The 19139-nt window shown below is 37.6% G+C and overlaps 1 protein-coding gene across 2 annotated transcripts in view; it reads right to left on the minus strand.

Annotated features, from left to right (window-relative positions):
* LOC124857612 (cadherin-18) overlaps nucleotides 1-19139 on the minus strand; it is a 195493-nt gene that overhangs the window by 41438 nt on the left and 134916 nt on the right. For both annotated transcript variants that reach the window (XM_047348929.1, XM_047348930.1), the window contains 2 exons: nucleotides 13952-14073; nucleotides 5249-5366 (listed from right to left, as the gene is read on the minus strand). In XM_047348929.1, coding sequence (XP_047204885.1) covers nucleotides 5249-5366; nucleotides 13952-14073 — 240 coding nt within the window. The remainder of the gene's footprint in view (nucleotides 1-5248; nucleotides 5367-13951; nucleotides 14074-19139) is intronic.

Here is a 19139-nt window from a genome sequence, read left to right on the forward strand (position 1 = left end):
AAATCTGCAGACCCAACACACCCTGCACATAAACTGTTTAGAGTTTTACTTCCAGGCCGCCGCTACTGTTTACTAAAACCAGCCGCCACAGAGACAGTTTCTTCCCCCAGGCTGTTTCTCTGTTGAACATTTAATAGAGTACCAAACAACAGCATACAGATGTTGCAAATGCACCTTTTTATTTATATATGTGTATATTTGTATTTTGTATATTTGTATATTGTTTAATGCAAAAAAGAAAAACCACAGAGCAAAGTGTCCCGGAGTCAAATTCCTTGTTTGTATGTACGAACTTGGCAATAAAGCTGATTCTGATTCTGGTACTTATCAGGGTTGCATGTGGCATTAAAGGGGACAGGTCACATTAAAGAAATGGGAACCTGTTTTTGTAGAACCTTCAACCTTTTGGATATTTTGAATGGGTGCTTGAATTCGAGTGTGAAGTATAGGTTGTGTGTGGAGTAGGTGTGTTTGTGTGCATTTGTGGGTGGATTAAGTCCATATGCTAATTTGTCACCTGGAAGTGCAACGTTGTTATAATGGTGAGAAGGGTACAAACCTCAAAGTACTAGGAAGGTGATAATTACGAAAAATGTATCTAATTCTTTAAAAATATTACTATTTATTGCTCCAAAATATGAAATTTGCTGTTTAATAATAAATAATTATAATTTACAAAATGTTACTTACTTAATTTTAACCGTTCATCAGATCGAGAAGGTTCATGGTTTCCATTGCACAGAGGACGATTGTGAATCTTTGCCACTGCTGAGCTATAAACATTTGGGGGGTACTTAGAGGAAATAATTACAACCCCTGTAAAAGACTCAGAAGTTGCACCAGCTTGTAATTTAAATATTTAAGAACGTAAATATGAAGAGATGAAGAAAACAGACTCCTTGAGAGAAGGATTTCTGTGAAAGATTAATGTGTTTTTTTTCCTTTAAATTAAAAGTCAATGTCATTGTTATATTTAGTTTGAAATATCTCTTACACCCACCTACCCTCTGTGGGTTTCAGAGATAGTTAATGAGATATAAACAAACAAAATTTTGTATTGTATGTATATCTATTAGAATTAATCAGCCATATTGCTGTTTTGTGTTCTGTCAAATGTTGCCAGTTAGCAACACAGAAAAGGATCGAGTGACCATTCTTACTTTCTCCAAATAAACTATACACAGAGAAAGTGGATGAGATATGTGAAAGTAAATAGGTGAGAAGTGCAGATTTCTTGTCATTTCTTGTCACCCACCTGGGACAAAAAGTCCAGATTGTATATCAGGGAAGAAATATGTCTACAAGACGAGCTTCTACTATGTACATCAGCATGGGCAAAATAGCGTTTTGTTTTCTCATATCTACAGTGAAAAATAATTAAACAGGGAAATTCTGTCCATCCCACATAGGATTATATCAAATAGTCTAATCAGAGAAAAACAAGACACTGCGGGCTAGTATGCAATGGTAGGTAAAGCACAAATTAAAAGGCACCGTATCTCAAAACAGAACTAAACCAAACAATCTGTTATTAATCTTTCATAAGAGAAGGCAAGGCCCCCCTTCCTTTGGGCTTTGGAAATTACATTAGAGATATGCTTGCAATAAATCCTACATATTTTAGGAGAAACATATTTGAAAGACCAGGAATATTAATTAAAAGGTGTTTTTTTTGACTGGAAAGTGTTTAATTTACAGTATGCACTTGAAGCTGATCCTGCTTGCCAACAAAGTTTGCTAACTTTGACTCATTCCCCGTACCACTAGCTCCTTCCAACACAACAACAGTAAATAATTAAACCAAGTGAAATCCAACATTAAAATCAATAGTAGACCAGCTCAGAATTAGTTGATTTCCTCCTTATATAAATGTGGTGAAATCTTAAGCAACATCGGCTTCCCATAGCTTAAATTGTAAAGATAGCATGTTTATAAACAAACTTTTGAGAATGCAAACTATACTCACCATATCGGATTTATCCTGTAAGATTGGAAAACGTTATTATATTGCATGCAGGCCATTAATTTCCTTACACTGAAAATTTGTTGTTGTGATCAATTTTTTTAAGCACACAGCATATGGCAAAACTGTGAAATTATCTGCTTAAAAAATAAGTTTGGAGACAAGCAGTAAAAAAAACCAGCCTTTGGCTTTCACAGCACAGCCATCATTATCACACCAATAGTGAAAAGACAAAATATCACTCCATTAATAAGTGTGATATGAAACAACTCATCTTACTTGCGCTACTTTAGTTCAATATTTCCAATGTGTTGGAAAAGTATGAATTCCCCTTAACCTTTGACACACTTTCTTTCGTGTTTTAACCAAAAATTTCAATGTACGTATGTTATTTGGATTTTATCAGTCAACAAAAAGAAGTGCATCATTGTGAAGTTAAAAAAAGCATATTTGGAAGGATTTTTTATGCAAATAAAATCTGTAAAGTTGTGGCTGCATAGGTAATAGGACCCAGCCCCTCTGGTACCTGAAAATGAAATCCATATTAACTAAACTGAAAAGGCCTCAGTGGTTTGTTAGAGAACGTTAGTGAAACAACAGCATTGTGAATGTCCATGCAACAGGATACCACCCTCTCATTGATCGACTTAGCTTTACTTACTTTGTTTTCTATTTGGCATCAGACAAAAACTGAGGTTAATTAAGGTAAATGTTTTACCTTTTATTGTCATTTTGTGTGTTTGGAGTAGGACCTAAGTGCAGACAAGAACGTGGGAGGTGCATGATGATTGTATTCATTTTAAAATAGGGAAACTACAGGAAGACTCAAGTAGAACAGGATGAGGAACATGGCCAGAGGAATAGGCATGTAAACGGGGCAATGGAGAAACAGACGGGAAAAACGGAAAGTATACCAGGCATGATAACGGGAGGGTCCAGCGGAGAACAAAGAGAACCGTATATATATGCTGAGGGAGGTGCAGAGAATAACATGGGATGCCAGTTTGATAAAAAGGGGAGATAAAAAGGAACAGCTTAGGCAGAAGGTTAGCAGGCAGGCTGAGGGGGGGAGACTAATTACCATAGGGAAGCTCAACTAGGACACAAGGAAACACGTAACCAGGGAGAAAGACAAATACTAAACTAATGGGAATAAACTAGATAACACAGGGTTACATTAGGTATGGGCTGGTTATTGGTCTCAAGTTAATGCATGATTTTAAAACTTTACCTTTTCAAAACCGCCAAAATTATTAAGCATACTGTTCCTGTGGGTTAAAGTATATTTAAAATGAGCAAGTTCCTAATTGAGCGGTGTTTTGTCCAACTGCAAGGGCAGAGCATCCCTCTTATACCAGTTTCATTGACTACTAGTCTCTAACAGGTGTCTCGTTAACACAAAAAGTCAGCTGCATGGAAAGCCATGACATGAAAATCAAAGAGGCACTGTGTCGCTGTTATGAAGGTAATGTTTTTTTGAAAGTACAGTTAGCATGCTAAATACAGTTGACATGCAGGAGGGGTAGAACAGCTGGTATGTCAAGCAGCAGCGTGCAGGCTAGATACCCAAATTAATATCTCAGCTAATTAACCAGCAAATAGCTCATTATAATCCCAGTGCTATTCTATAAAGTGCACACTAGTAAGAAGCGAAAGGCATCTTTATTTTAAAATGTCCGCTAAATTGAGCAGGTGTTTCTTCTGTAGTGTGCCCCAGTCTTCTACCAGTGTTCATATGTAAAAAAAAAAAAAATGTGCTGTTTCAGCTCCCACTGAATTTAAACTTCTTCCCACAATGTGAGACTGAAGTAGACTTTAATTCTTGAATATGTTTAGCTACTATAAACTGATAAATCAGTCACCAGTACATGAAATTCCTAGATTTTGCCAGGTTGAATGTCAACACAGTCACTGGTGTTCTGTCAGTCTTCAAGTGTACTTTTGTAAAAATGGCTAAATGATGAATATTGAAGTTAAAAACAACCTTATTCTAACTGTAATAATAACTATTATATTTCAGCTGCAGCAGTGTAATGATTGTTTTTCTTTGTTATTGTTATTTTTTTATTAAAGCAATTAGATCATGTTACACAATTTAGTTTTGAATGTTTATGTTAATACTGTTAAACTAAAGTTTAGTTTGGCTTTTTTGTTTAGAAATGTGTCAAATTTGTACTTTTGCAAATTAGTGTAAACATTCATAATTTCTTTATGTATTTATTTTATTATTATTATTCTTAGATTAATACATTTACAATGTAGCATAAAGAGATTATTATTAAAGAGGTTTAACCCATTTTTGTATAACAAAACATTAAATGAACCCCACACATCACCTCCGTCTTCCCAAAAAAACAAATAACTCAGCAACATTCACAATTTTGAGGAATTTTTGTAACACATGCCCGTAGCTTAGAATTAAAACCAAGTCATAACTAATAACCATCATCATGCTTTACCTTATGATAGTTCCTTAAGTTAATTAAGTCTTGCTCTGGGTTATTAAGTGTAAAACTGGGATCTAATTACCTACTCACACCATATGTTTGTGAAAAGTAAGTAGTTCTTTGCTCTGAAGGAGATCAGAGTCTTTGCAGTCAGTTTTTGGCCTTGCTGTTATTCTCTTCCACCTTGAGACTTACTGATGGTCAAGAGGTGTGGCATGTCCCTGAGTGCTGCAGCAAAACTTGCCTCAGAAGTTTGAAGCAGCCAAAGGAAGCCTTATGATGGGAAGGAATCGGACTAAGAGATAAAACAACCTATCTTGTATGATAAGGGATTTCTTTTCTTTATCTCTCTACTGTGACCTTCATCTCTGTTTTTAGGCTGCTCTATGGCATCCAGAATGCAGTGAACTCCTCTTCTCAGCGGGTAACCGTGAGATCTTCTGGCTGAGAGCTTATAAAAGCCCTGTGATTGCCGACCACCCGAGGGCTAGGCATTCACCTGACACTGAAAATGGTTTCTATGGCAACACTCGCTCGCCAGCCATGGGCAGGCAAAATATTATACACAGGAGGCAGCGACTGGGAGCGGCTGAGCGGAGTAATCCATTTGACAACACGATGTGCAAACACGCCATGGCTCTGTGACTCTTCTGTTTAAAGCAATCAGAAGAGATCCCACTGAGGGTTCAGCTCACCATACTCACTTGTTATAAAGCATGTGGTTTTACTGCACTACAAGGGTGGAATGAGAGAATTGGAACAACCTAGGCAATGAGGATTTCTTGTTGGCCAAAAACTCATGATGAAAGCTAACAAACAAATTGATCACATTAATTACCTTCATTGTCCTTTAAGGTGAAGTTAGGATTAACTGGCAGCTGGTTTGGAAAAGCAAAAGAGAACCTCTGTCCATTAGCAAAGTCATCCTTATCAACTGCTGTGATGGTCTGGATCACCTGAGAAACAAAATTAACATACTTTTAAAATCATTAGGTCTTTTTCCATTAAACACAAATGTTGAATTTTTTTGTGCCATGTCTGGAGAGCAGAATGGTCAAAACATCATGAAACATTAATCTTGAGCTGTGCATTTAGCTTAAAGTACAGCCAGCTTTGGATTGTACCAAATGGAGCATTACTGCTAATTACTAAAAGGCAAAAAAGGCAAAAAAAAGAATGGGAAAAGTCCATCCTGATCCCACTGAACAGTGGTCTGGTGCTCATACTCATACAGTGCCTTGCTAAACTTGAGAAGTCAATAATCGGAACTGTGGCATGCATTTCTATGCAGCCCCCATGGGTCAATACTATACACAACCACCTTTCACTGCAGGTAAAGTTGCTGGTCTTTTTGGGTGTTTTTCTATTAGTTTTGCATATCTATAGACAAACGTTTTAACCCACTGTCATTTGCAAATTAAACAGAATAAAGTATGTCTGTGAACATACATTTTCAAGTCTTACTACAGTTTTAGGGCTCGACTTTGACTAGGCCATTCTAACAAATTCTAACAAATGAAGAAGTATCCAACCTGTTTTAACCCAGGACTGTTCTGTATTCAGTTGTATACCAGCTCCCCACAACATGATGCTGCCACCACATGTTTCACTGTAGGGATGACGTGTTTAGGATGATGCACGGCGTTCATTTTCTGTCAAAAACAGTGTTCTGCATTCAAGCCAAAATGTTTTGCATTCAAGCCAGAAAGTTTTATTTTGATCTTATCTGGCCTAAACACCTCCCACATGCTTGCTGTGTAAAAGGCTTTATTTGTTGCAACCCTTCCAAAAAGGCCAGATTAGTGGAGTGCATAGCTAAAAGTTGTCCTGTCATGAAATTCTTCCACCTGAGCTCTGGATCTTTTCAGCTCCTCCATAGTTATAATGGGCCACTTCTCTGATTCTTCTTGCCCAGTCAGTCAGTTTAGGTGGACGCTACACTTCGATAAGTTTGCAGTTATGCCATGCTTACCTCCATTTTCAGATTATGGTTTGATTGGAGCTCTGTGAGATGTTTAAATATAATGTATTATAATCTAACCCTGTTTTAAACGTCTTCACAACATTTTTCAAAAACTCCTTTCCACAAGTTTGTGATAGTAATGTAACAAAATCCATCAAGTTAAATTGTTATGAATACCTTTTCAAATTAAAGTATAATTACTTATAGAAAGAAAACTTTATATCACCCCGTTATCATTCATGTCCTCGTCCTTAAATGACACAATGTCCTTATGTCATTCTGAAATCAAAAGGCAAGTCAACTGCCATCACTTTATGACAAAATAACCATTTGATAGGTTTATGTTCTAAAAAAGCACCATTACAGCGGTGCCAATTTTTGAGAAAGTGCTTTATTCATCTGCTTGAATGATAAAAGTGCCCACTTTCAAAATATGTAATTTGTTTTCAAAGCTGCTACATTTTTTGGAGTAGCTTTCTCTTAAAATAAAAAGCTAGGAGTGAAAAAAGTCTTGTAGCAGTAAAATGTAATTGGCAAGTAAACAATGATCGAGGGAAACAGGGAATATTTGCTGGTAAAAGGTTTAGTTGGAATTTAGAATTTTTTTGATGGTTTTGTTTTAAGTGGGTAATCTTTTAGGCATCCACAGAAAGCTTGTTATATTCCCCAATATTTTTATATCCTTATGGTAAGAAATGCTACCATTTATTTATATCCAAAAATATCAGTTAGCTTAAAATATTATCTATTTTATGATGAAATAAACCAATTAGAACTTGAACCATGTGAAAGTGTTTGCATTTTCAATTAGAGCAGGCAATTTTCAGCCTATCAGAACTCACACAGTTCTGTTGCTAGGTAGACAATGGAATTCATCAGGTTTAAGATTGATGGTAGCTTTGTAAATTTACAATAGCAGTAATTAAATAAGGACATTGACAGTAAAATCAACCATTAACTTCACTTCTTTAAGTGGTGGGCCTTTGTTATTAAAACATTTATGACGTGCTGATTTCATTTTACTGATTGGAGTAATTGGTTTAGTTTGCAGAACAAATATAAACAAACAGAGATTAAAATCAATGGAAATTACATAAATTATGGAGCAAAAATTGTAGGAAGAAGGATAAGCATATTATGCCTGCACCTTTTTACGATCATTTTAACATGAGGGCAGCACTTAATTCTTTCACATAAAAAACAAGAAGAAAGAAGGAACAGCATCAGCAGAGATGCAAATTCTAGAATTCATGCAATAATCTGTGAACAAAAACAATTAAAGCTGAGTTTGATATTCACTTGACATCTTTGCACATTTTTTTTAAATCTACATTGTGAAGAAGTCTTAATTTCTCTTCATAGTTATTCAACTTGTTTACCCAAAAACAGGCGTATCTTCTCCTGTCCTAACGTTTACTTTTCAAAACATACATTTTCCTCTATCTTCATTTTTTTATATCAAACAGCTTCGTCTGCAGTTACGAAGGAAATCAATGCTTACTGTGTACATTATCATTACAGCACTGAGTTCTATCAAACCAAGCACACTGTACAAAACAGAGGCTATTTGTAAAATGTATATATGTATACAATTATTATGGCATTATACACTCACTGGCCACTTTATTAGGTACACCTGTCCAACTGCTCGTTAACGCAAATTTCTAATCAGCAAATCATATGGCAGAAACTCAATGCATTTAGGCATGTAGACATGGTCAAGGCAATGTGCTGCAGTTCAAACCAAGCATCAGAATGGGGAAGAAAGGTGATTTAAGTGACTTTGAACGTGGCATGGTTGTTGGTGCCAGACCGGCTGGTCTGAGTATTTCAGAAACTGCTGATCTACTGGGATTTTCATGCACTACCATCTCTAGGATTTACAGAGAATGGTCTGAAAAAGAGAAAATATCCAGTGAGTGGCAGTTCTATGGGCGCAAATGCCTTGTTGATGCCAGAGGTCAGAGGAGAATGGCCAGACTGATTCAAGCTGATAGAAAGGCAACAGTAACTCAGATAACCACTCGTTACAACCAAGGCATGCAGAAGAACATCTCTGAACACACAACATGTCGAACCTTGAGGCGGATGGGCTACAGCAGCCGAAGACCACACCGGCTGCCACTCCTGTCAGCTAAGAACAGGAAACCGAGCCTACAAATCGCAGAGGCTCTCCAAAATTGGACAATAAAAGATGGGAAAAACATTGCCTGGTCTGATGAGTCTTGATTTCTGCTGCGACATTCAGATGGTAGGGTCAGAATTTGGCATCAACAACATGAAAACATAGATCCATCCTGCCTTGTATCTACGGTTCAGGCTGGTATGGTGGTGTAATGGTGTGGGGGATATTTTCTTGGCACACTTTTGGCCCCTTAGTACCAATTGAGCATCTTGTCAACGCCACAGCCTACCTGACTATTGTTGCTGACCATGTCCATCCCTTTATTCCACAGTGTACCCATCTTCTGATGGTTACTTCCAGCAGGATAACGCGCCATTTCATAAAGCACAATCATCTCAGACTGGTTTCTTGAACATGACAATGAGTTCACTGTACTCAAATGGCCTCCACAGTCACCAGATCTCAATCCAATAGAGCACCTTTGGGAGATTCTGCAGCCGACAAATCTGCATCTGTGTGATGCCATCATGTCAATATGGACCAAACTCCCTGAGGAATGTTTCCAGTACCTTGTTGAATCTATTCTAAAAAGGATTAAGGCAGTTCTTAAAGCAAAAGGGGTCCAACCCGGTACTAGCAAGATGTACCTAATAAAGTGGCCGGTGAGTGTACATAAGCAACAGCACAATTATGCTACACACTTCAACCATGAACATTTTTAATAACTTGAATTCTTTGAATAACTTGCATTTTTATACTCAAAAAGAAAAGTGCATTTTGCATGCGTAACAGCAAATTTACAGTCTCCAAACTTACTGCAACTCATTCTCCCGTTGTCACTCTGGACTCCGGTGTGACTGCGTTTGGGATCTGTATTAGAGGCTGACATTTTTTCGGGAATCCCGCTTGTAAAGATCACGTGATTTGGACGGTACAGGATAAAAAATTAACGGGAGCAGACGGGAGCGGGAGCTAACCAATAGGATGGAAAATAAACTAGGATCAATTGTATTTGGAAATGTAAAACTGAGACTTTGTTATAAATTTAAGAAAAAAAAAAACTTGGATCAATGCCGCCATTGTGTAGTTTTTTCCCAAGAAGACTATACTTTAATGCGAGTCAAACGAACTACACGACCCACAAGCCAACAGTGCTTCTGATCGATGTTTTCCACCTGCATTCAGAATGGAGGAAGCAAACGTACAGAGCCCGCGAGGGGACATGGGGGAATTGTTTTCTTTTGCGTCTCCACGCAACACTTTTGCATTCCCACACAATACTTTTGCGTTCGCTCGCAATACTTTTGCGTTCCCACGCAATAGTCTTTGCGTTATATCGCAATACTTTGCGTGGGGACGCAAAATAAAAAAAATTCCGCATGTCCCCTCGCGGGCTCCGTACAAACGCAGTTGGAGAACTGGACGTGGTAAAATAGGATTTGCAGCGTAAAATCAGAAGTAAGGACTTATCTATTAAACTCATAGAGCTGACAAGAAAGTCGCAAATATTACCGAACTTCAGGAGAGTTGAATGCAACGGTGTTAACACGCAGTATGCTGCTTGTAAAACGTGTTTAGTCGGAATCAAGTACACCAGTGATTAAGGCACACTAAGGCAAATTCTGGATTGAATCAGTCCTGCATCTCTTCATTCGTCAAACGAAAAGTACCATTACATGTCAACAAAATTGTTCGCATGTGCACTAAAGATTTGAGAGCCTTTGCCACAGTAGAGCGGAAAGGCGTCATCAAGGGAAGATATTAAATGAATACGTTGTGAAATAGAAAAAAATTTGATGTACCATTAATGTACTATTTATTTTAATACATCATTAAATATTAAGTGTACTACTAATTACGTCATGTCGTCTTTAAAATTATACTTAATTATTAAGTGGCACATTTAATTGCATAATAGTCCATTTCATGAAAAATGGTACATTTATTGTTTCTAATGATGTATTAAATAAATAAACGGTACCTTTAATTTAATGGCACATTTAAGATTACATTTCTTTCATGTTACATTTACTTCACTTATGGGACATTCACAACATTTATTTATTTAGTGATAATTTTATTGTTTTAATTTTGTCCAGTTTGACCCTCCATTCTTGATGCCTGTATAGGAGGTCATGTCAGAATTTGAATCAGGTGTTCTGGAGCAGACACACATCTAAAACTTGCAGGGAAGGGTCCCTGAGGACCAGGGCTGTGAACCATTGAGATACAGTTTCTAAATTGTGAATGTAATTTTTTGCACTTTTGTTCACCAAATACAGTTCTCTTGCTAGGTGCATTTTTCTTTCGTTTCAGCACCTTGAAACATAAAAGTAATGTCATTGTTCAAAGGAAACAATCACTTAATAAATGAGTAAAATACAACTATGCACATTTTGTTTATTCAACTAAGATAGACATGGTCTGTTTCCTTGTTTCGTATTTTATTATTTCTTCATTATTATTCTTTTTACTTTAACTGGCCTTTACTGCAGCTAAAAACAGGGACCTAACTGGTCCTTTAAAGAAATTGCCAAAAGACTAAATTAAGAAAACAAAAATGGGAGTGGCAGAGGAGTGGGAGTTGTTCTAAATGAGAGCGGGATGGGAGTGGAAGTCAATTACCAGGAGTGGGATGGGACAGGATTTTTTTTTTATGCTGGCCTGGTATAGGGATGGGACAAGACATTTTTCTGTGGGAGCGGGATGGGACAGGAGAGAAAATCCACTACCATGTCACCCTCTAGTCTGTAGTCAACTCGGTGGGCACGATAACCAGAAAACAGGGGCGTGGAAAGGACAAACTACAAACATACTCGTGTTTTGCTTTATTTTGAAGAGCTGGGAGATAATCAAGGGGTTTGATTTTGAAAAAAAGCCAAGCTCAAATAAGAAACTTCACCTTCCAAAACAAGCCCAAAACCGCAACCTGTGACTCACAAGATTTTCAAGCCCAAAGTTGCTTATAATAAGCAGACTAGGCAACACTGGCACCAATGTGTTTAGTTTTACATAATATTGCAAATGGTTTACATTTTACTTGCTTAACATGTTTATATGAAGCTTATGGTGCATTTCATTTATTATTATTCCCGAAAATCTGGTTTCATTAACTCTTACAATTGGAATATCATTCATCATGAGACTGACCTCCTTTTACAGTTGATTGTTGCTAAATATAAAAAAAAAAATGTTTTGTAGTAACTTGGTGATAATTTTTCTAAATTAAAGCATTTTTGTCAAGCTGTCAGTTCCTTTTTTTCCAACTCCAGAAACTATTCAAAACTTTTATCAGTGAAATTTAATGTTGTTTTATTAGCATAATAGAATGTTAAATTACTTGATGCATTACATATGTCTTTTATACATTACAGAGCAAAGGTTTGGACACACCTTCTCATTCAAAGAGTTGTCTTTATTTTCATGACTATGAATATTGTAGCTTCACACTGAAAGCATCAAAACTATGAATTAACACATGTGGAATTATATACTGAACAAAAAAGTGTGAAACAACTGAAAATATGTCTTATATTCTAGGTTCTTCAAAGTAGCCACCTTTTACTTTGATTACTGCTCCGCACAATCTTGGCATTCTGTTGATGAGCTTCAAGAGGTAGTCACCTGAAATGGTTTTCCAACAGTCTTGAAGGAGTTCCCAGAGATGCTTAGCACTTGTTGGCCCTTTTGCCTTCACTCTGCGGTCCAGCTCACCCCAAACAATCTCGATTGGGTTCAGGTCCGGTGACTGTGGAGGCCAGGTCATCTGGCGCAGCACCCCATCACTCTCCTTGGTCGAAAAGCCTTACACGGCCTGTAGGTGTGTTTGAGGTCACTGTCTTGTTGAAAAATAAATGATGGTCCAACTAAACGCAAACCGGATGGAATAGCATGCCGCTGCAAGATGCTGTGGTAGCCATGCTGGTTCAGTATGCCTTCAATTTTGAATAAACAATCTATTCAGTAGGACTATCAGCTGTGTACTGTATCCACCTCCTGCACAACACAACTGATGGTCGCAACCCCATTTATGAGGCTTGAAATCCCACTTATTTAACCTGACAGGGCACACCTGTGAAGTGAAAACCATTTCAAGTGACTACCTCTTGAAGCTCATCAACAGAATGCCAAGAGTGTGCGGAGCAGTAATGAAAGCAAAAGGTGGCTACTTTGAAGAACCTAGAATATAAGACATATTTTCAGTTGTTTCACTTTTTTGTTCAGTATGTAATTCCACGTGTTAATTCATAGTTTTGATGCCTTCAGTGTAAAGCTACAATATTCATAGTCATGAAAATAAAGACAACTCTTTGAATGAGAAGGTGTGTCCAAACATTTGGTCTGTACTGTATATAGCGTTAAACGTTTAGGCACCAGCACAGAATCTTGTGGTACATTACATTAACCCTTAATAAGTTAACAGTGCACCGATTGCTTTTTATTTTAAAGTTTGTCATTAAACTTTTAATAAATTGAAATATGTCACTAAAATATTGCATAACTGACTTTGGCCGGCTTAACTCGGAGTAAGGCTTTATTTTTACATTACATTCTTTTTAGGTGCAGAAGGGTTCTGAGTATGAAATAATTTAGTCCAATATGAAAACTTTTTAAAATTGTTGTCCTTACATATCGAGTGATACACTGTTAGTCTAACTGTGTGACGAAGAAGAGTATTTAGAATCCATGAGTAGCTATTTAAAATGTTATAGTTTCAATTAGTGTCTTTAGATTTGCAATAATTATTTGATCCAGTTACAAAATATTCCATTTGTGATATAAATGTAAATTGTTTCCAAAAAATTACCAGAATAAATGTTCTACTCTGCATATTTTCTGCTGAATGTAAAGGTTTCGCTGTCTGCAAAAAGATTGTGATTCTTGCTATTTAATCCCCTGAGCCAGGAGTCCTGAGCTTGCAAACCTTAATTCAAATTTAATCCAAACCTTCATTTAAACTTGTCTTGGACCAGTTCTTAACTATAAAAAATTTATTTAGTTGTGTCTTTTGCTGCTTTACTCCATCATCCTTTGCAGAGCCACACTTTCAGCCATTTCCAAGCTGCTGATTGCTCTATATCTCAACACCCTTCTTAATTTGAATGAATCAAAGACTACTGTGAGCAAATTGGAACGAGCTTCGATTTAGACCTGTCATGGTTTGCTGCTGAGATGCTCATTTTGTATAAAGGATGATTAAGCAGCCTCTCTCCAGCGCTGTTAGAGCCGCTACAGCTCTGGTCTCGCTGAGCAACCCACAAATTGCTGAGGGAAACGAGAGTTCAGCACAAAGAGGAGTGGTCAGGGAAATGACTGTGGTTAATGTGCACCTCTACACACTTTCATCTTTAAGTTCAGGAAAGTTTTGAACATGGGAGGACATAGATAGGGAGAAAAGCTGTAAAGAGTGTTTAGCATTTTTTTCTTCCCAGTGATGGGTTTCAGACGCTCACCTGGCTGGGCCTTGAGCTCTCGCACACAATGACTTCCTCATCAGTTGCTATTTCTGGCGGATTGTCGTTCATGTCCAGCACCTGCACGGTAACAGGAACGTGCCTGAGCAGACTGGGGTTGTCTGTAAGCAGAGACAGAATAGGTGAAAGCTGAGAAAGAAGCTACATTTTAGGTTCAATGCACAATAAATCATTCAAGATTTAAAAAAAAAGGTACACACAACTCAAAGGATAGTGACTGTTACTGGTAGCAAGGAATACCAAGGCTTTAAATGCTTATATTCTCAAAAAAGTTATTTCTCAACTTTGCCCTTCCCCAACTTGTTGCTACACAATGCATATAAACTGGATTAAAATAAGATCCAACACTATCTGTTGCTTTTAAGAATGACAAATGTGGCAATTTGGAAATACACTGCTCAAAAAATAAAGGGAACACTTAAACAACACAATATAACTCCGAGTAAATCAAACTTCTGTGAAATCAAACTGTCCCCTAAGGAAGCAACAGTGATTGACAATCAATTTCACATGATGTTGTGCAAATGGAATAGACAACAGGGGAAAATCTTTGGCGATTAGCAAGACACACTCAATAAAGGAGTGGTTCTGCAGGTGGGGACCACAGACCACTTCTCAGTACCTATGCTTTCTGGCTGATGTTTTGGTCACTTTTGAATGTTGGTGGTGCTTTCATAATCGTGGTAGCATGAGACGGACTCTACAACCCACACAAGTGGCTCAGGTAGTGCAGCTCATCCAGGATGTCACATCAATGCAAGCTGTGGCAAGAAGGTTTGCTGTGTCTGTCAGCGTAGTGTCCAGAGCCTGGAGGCGCTACCAGGAGACAGGCCAGTACACCAGGAGACGTGGAGGAGGGCGTAGGAGGGCAACAATCCAGCTGCAGGACCGCTACCTCCCCCATTGTGCAAGGAGGAACAGGAGGAGCACTGCCAGAGCACTGCAAAATGACCTCCAGCAGGCCACAAATGTGCATATATCTGCACAAACGGTTAGAAACCAACTCCATGAGGATGGTATGAGTGCCCGACGTCCACAAATGGGGGTTGTGCTCACAGCCCAACACCGTGCAGGACTCTTGGCATTTGCCAGAGAACACCAGGATTGGCTCTTCTGTGCTCTTCACAGATGAAAAGCAGGTTCACACTGAGCACATGTGACAGACGTGATAGAGTCTGGAGACACCGTGGAGAGCGATCTGCTGCCTGCAACATCCTTCAGCATGACCGGTTTGGCAGTGGGTCAGTAATGATGCAGGGTGGCATTTCTTTGGAGGGCCACACTGCCCTCCTTGTGCTCACCAGAGGTAGCCTGACTGCCATTAGGTACCGAGATGAGATCCTCAGACCCCTTGTGAGACCATATGCTGGTGCGGATGGCCCTGGGGTCCTCCTAATGCAGGACAATGCTAGACCTCATGTGGCTGGAGTGTGTCAGCAGTTCCTGCAAGATGAAGACATTGAAGCTATGGACTGGCCCGCCTGTTCCCCAGACCTGAATCTGATTGAGCACATCTGGGACATCATGTCTCGCTCCATCCACCACAGACCGTCCAGGAGTTGGTGGACGCTTTAGTCCAGGTCTGGGAGGAGATCCCTCAGGAGACCCTCTCTACATGCTCTTCCAGGAGGAGTGACTGCTACAAATCTCTGACTCGATGCAATCTGCTGGGTTTCCTTAGATAGAAAAACGTCTTATCCAATTTGAATAAATAACTGAATCTAACTGCACTGTTCAATGGTTAGGATTAATTGGAATGTATGTACCTGACTTTTGTGAAGTGCCTTGAGACAACATGTGTTGTGAATTGGCACTGTATAAATAAACTGAATTGAATTGAGACCATCCACCGTCTCATCAAGAGCATGCCCAGGCGTTGTAGGGAGGTCATACAGGCACGTGGAGGCCACACACAATACTGAGCCTCATTTTGTCTTGTTTTAAAGAGATTACATCAAAGTTGAATCAGCCTGTAGTGTGTTTTTCCACTTTAATTTTGTGTGTGACTCCAAATTCAGGCCTCCATTGGTTAATAAATTTGATTTCCATTGATGATTTTTGTGGGATTTTGTTTTCAGCACATTCAACTTTGTACAGAACAAAGTATTCAATGAGAATATTTCATTCATTCAGATTTAGGATGTGTTATGTGAGTGTTCCCTTTATTTTTTTTAAGCAGTGTTTGTATGAGCATACATTAAAGAACTCTGCTACTCCCTAACTTCTTGCTGCACACTGCTCTCCAGCTGGCTGGGACGAGGCTCCTACATTTATCACTGTCTTATAAGAAAGAAAGATTTGACTATTTGGAAATATGCTTCAGGCGTACAGTCTGGCAGCACTACCCCTTACCTCAATGTGGGCTGCACACTGCCTGTAAGCTGGATGAAAGAAAGCTCCCACATGTGTCTCTTCTTGCAAGAAAGATACATTTGGCTGTTTTTGAAATAAATATGGAATAAAACTGGATGATACTGACAAAAGTATTATCACAATACTTTTATCTGTATTGAATGATTTTATTTATTATTATGATCAATTAATAATCTAGTTTCTAACATACCATAGGTTTCAATAAAAATAGAAAGAAAAATGGAAACAAACTTTATTAATAAGTAATTACATTTATCTTTTAAGTATGGCTGTAAACTGAACAAACAATTCATTGAGAACTGCGGGACATTATTGATTACAGGTTAAATAAAATAAACTTTCTCAAATAGCAATCATATGGCTGAAAAAAGTCTCCTAAAGTTATCCCTAACCTAAAGTAGCTGTCCACACATTTTGGAATGGTTTCTTGATTTATAGTTGCACTGGTCATAACACAGACATTAAAATCAGTGTTTAGGACTCAGTCTAACAGCTTAGCATAAAATGTTGTTTAAAGGTCCAAATATGACCTTTAGCTAATATCAAAGTAACAGAACACTTAGTTTATTCACCAGGTATTTAGGTACTTTTAATTATTTTTTAATATGTTTCCAACAACTTACAAGCAAAACAAAAAATGAAGTTGATTACCTTCAACTGCTTGGTTGTCACCTTCAGCCTAATATATATGCAAGTAAGGTGTACTGAGCACTCTGATTTTATGACACATTTTTACTTAAACTTTATTAACTTAGTTACTCTTCATTCTTCAATGATTAAAGGGACTTTTTGGACTAGTGACCATTCCAAGGCTTACCTTGCCTCTCATGCATTTGCCTGTTCATCTACCTGTGACCATGTACTAGATCAAATGAGTCAATAAATTGATTGGAATATGAAAATCCAATGAAGCAAACTAGGTAAAAGATGTATGGGTACTGGGTCTGGGTACTCTGGCTTCCTCCCACAGTCCAAAAACATGACTGTTAGGTTAATTGGTTTCTCTACATTGCCCTTAAGCGTGAATGAGTGTGTGTGGGGTTGTTTGTCCTGTGTGTGTCTGTGTTGCCCTGCGATGGACTGGCGACCTGTCCAGGGTGTACCCTGCCTCCTACTCATTGACTGCTGAAGATAGGCACCAGCTTCTCCACGACCCACTATGGAAGAAGTGGTAGAAAATGACTGACTGACATTTTTTCTGTAAGCTCCCCCTAACGGCCACTAATAAGGATGCAGCTTTAATGCAATAATGCATTGTTTTTTTTTTTTTTCAGACTCATTTGTTAAATCCTTGTTTTATTTTTGTTCAGTTTTAATGCTTTTTATTACTTATTTTTATTACTGATTCCCACGCATAATATACATGTAAAGTATTCTATATAGTTTTTTGCTGTCACTTTTCCTTAATATTAAAACTACCTATTCGTTTCCAAAATGTTGAGGAAGCGCAAATGTTTGTTTTTCTTCTGAAAACTGGAAATGTATAAATAATTTTAAAAGCCGATGCCTTCTGACAAAAAAGCAGGACATCAATGTTGTTATTATGTTAAAATGGCAAAAGCCAATCAGGATAAATACTTCACTGTTTTTGTCGGTTTTATAGTATATTTATCCCCAAGTGTTTTTAATCGCAGATTCGCTTCATAGTTCACTGTTTAATACTTGCAGACTGTAGCAATCTTAAACACAGTGCTTAAACAACTTGGAGTATGCATGACTTTTCTGTGGCCCTGAAGGTCGTTGAGGAATGTAGTTCACTGTCGACCCATGAGGTACCTCTGTCCAGGATTGTAGAGTGCTTTTACTGGGTGGCTTCCAGGAGAGATAATGATTTACGGTATGAGTGTGTAGTAGAGTGGCTGAGGTGAAACAGTATGTTTGTTCAGCAAAAAATAGTACTAAGCAGATAAAAAAATCTTCAGGTGCACATATCCTCAAGGGAATTTCTAGTTCTACATGTTTACTTTTTATTTTGTCTTTAGGCTTGTATGTTTTTGTTTTTGCAAAGTCCAATGAATGTTTAAAATGGCATCTGCTGTTTTCAGACTTTTACACATTTCAGAGACAGGAAAGGTGCTCCAGAAAGCATAAGTACACAACTGTGACAGATGACAACATTTATATTATTTCTGCATATTGTAAAAGATTATTTAAAAATAAAACTGATAATAAATACATCCACATTATTCATAAATATTAATAAATGAGTCTATCATTTCTTAAATGTAAAACTACAAACTTCCACAACTTGTGGATCTCCCCCAAACTCCTACATGAGTTTTGCTTCATAATCCTTTTAAACCCGTGATTATCCCTGCTGCTTATGCATCTTTGTTCACACCAGGATTTTCCTCCATTCAGCTTCCCAGTGAGATGCTTGAATACTGAGTTTTAGGCGCTCATTAACAGTAAGCCATAATCATCAACACTAACAGAAATAAATACTTGAAATACAATGATCTGTGTGTTATGAACCTATGTAACATAAGCTGCACTTTTTGATTGTAATATCTGAAATAAATGAACCCTTTAAAACTATTTTTATTTATTGAGGTATTCCTGTATCCTACCTGAAGTAAATAATAACCTGTTTAGGCACCTGTAACATATATACACATATATACACACACATATATATATATATATTTCTATAGATCTATCAATATATAGATATTTATTATTATTATTATTAATAATAATAATAACAAACAAATAAAAATGAACAAAGAATATTGACTTTGTTGAAGCTTCATAATCAATTGAACTGCCTTATTTTTAATCTTATTTTATTTAT

The sequence above is a fragment of the Girardinichthys multiradiatus genome, chromosome 21, assembly GCF_021462225.1.
Source record: "Girardinichthys multiradiatus isolate DD_20200921_A chromosome 21, DD_fGirMul_XY1, whole genome shotgun sequence".
In the NCBI taxonomy this organism is placed as follows: domain Eukaryota; kingdom Metazoa; phylum Chordata; class Actinopteri; order Cyprinodontiformes; family Goodeidae; genus Girardinichthys; species Girardinichthys multiradiatus.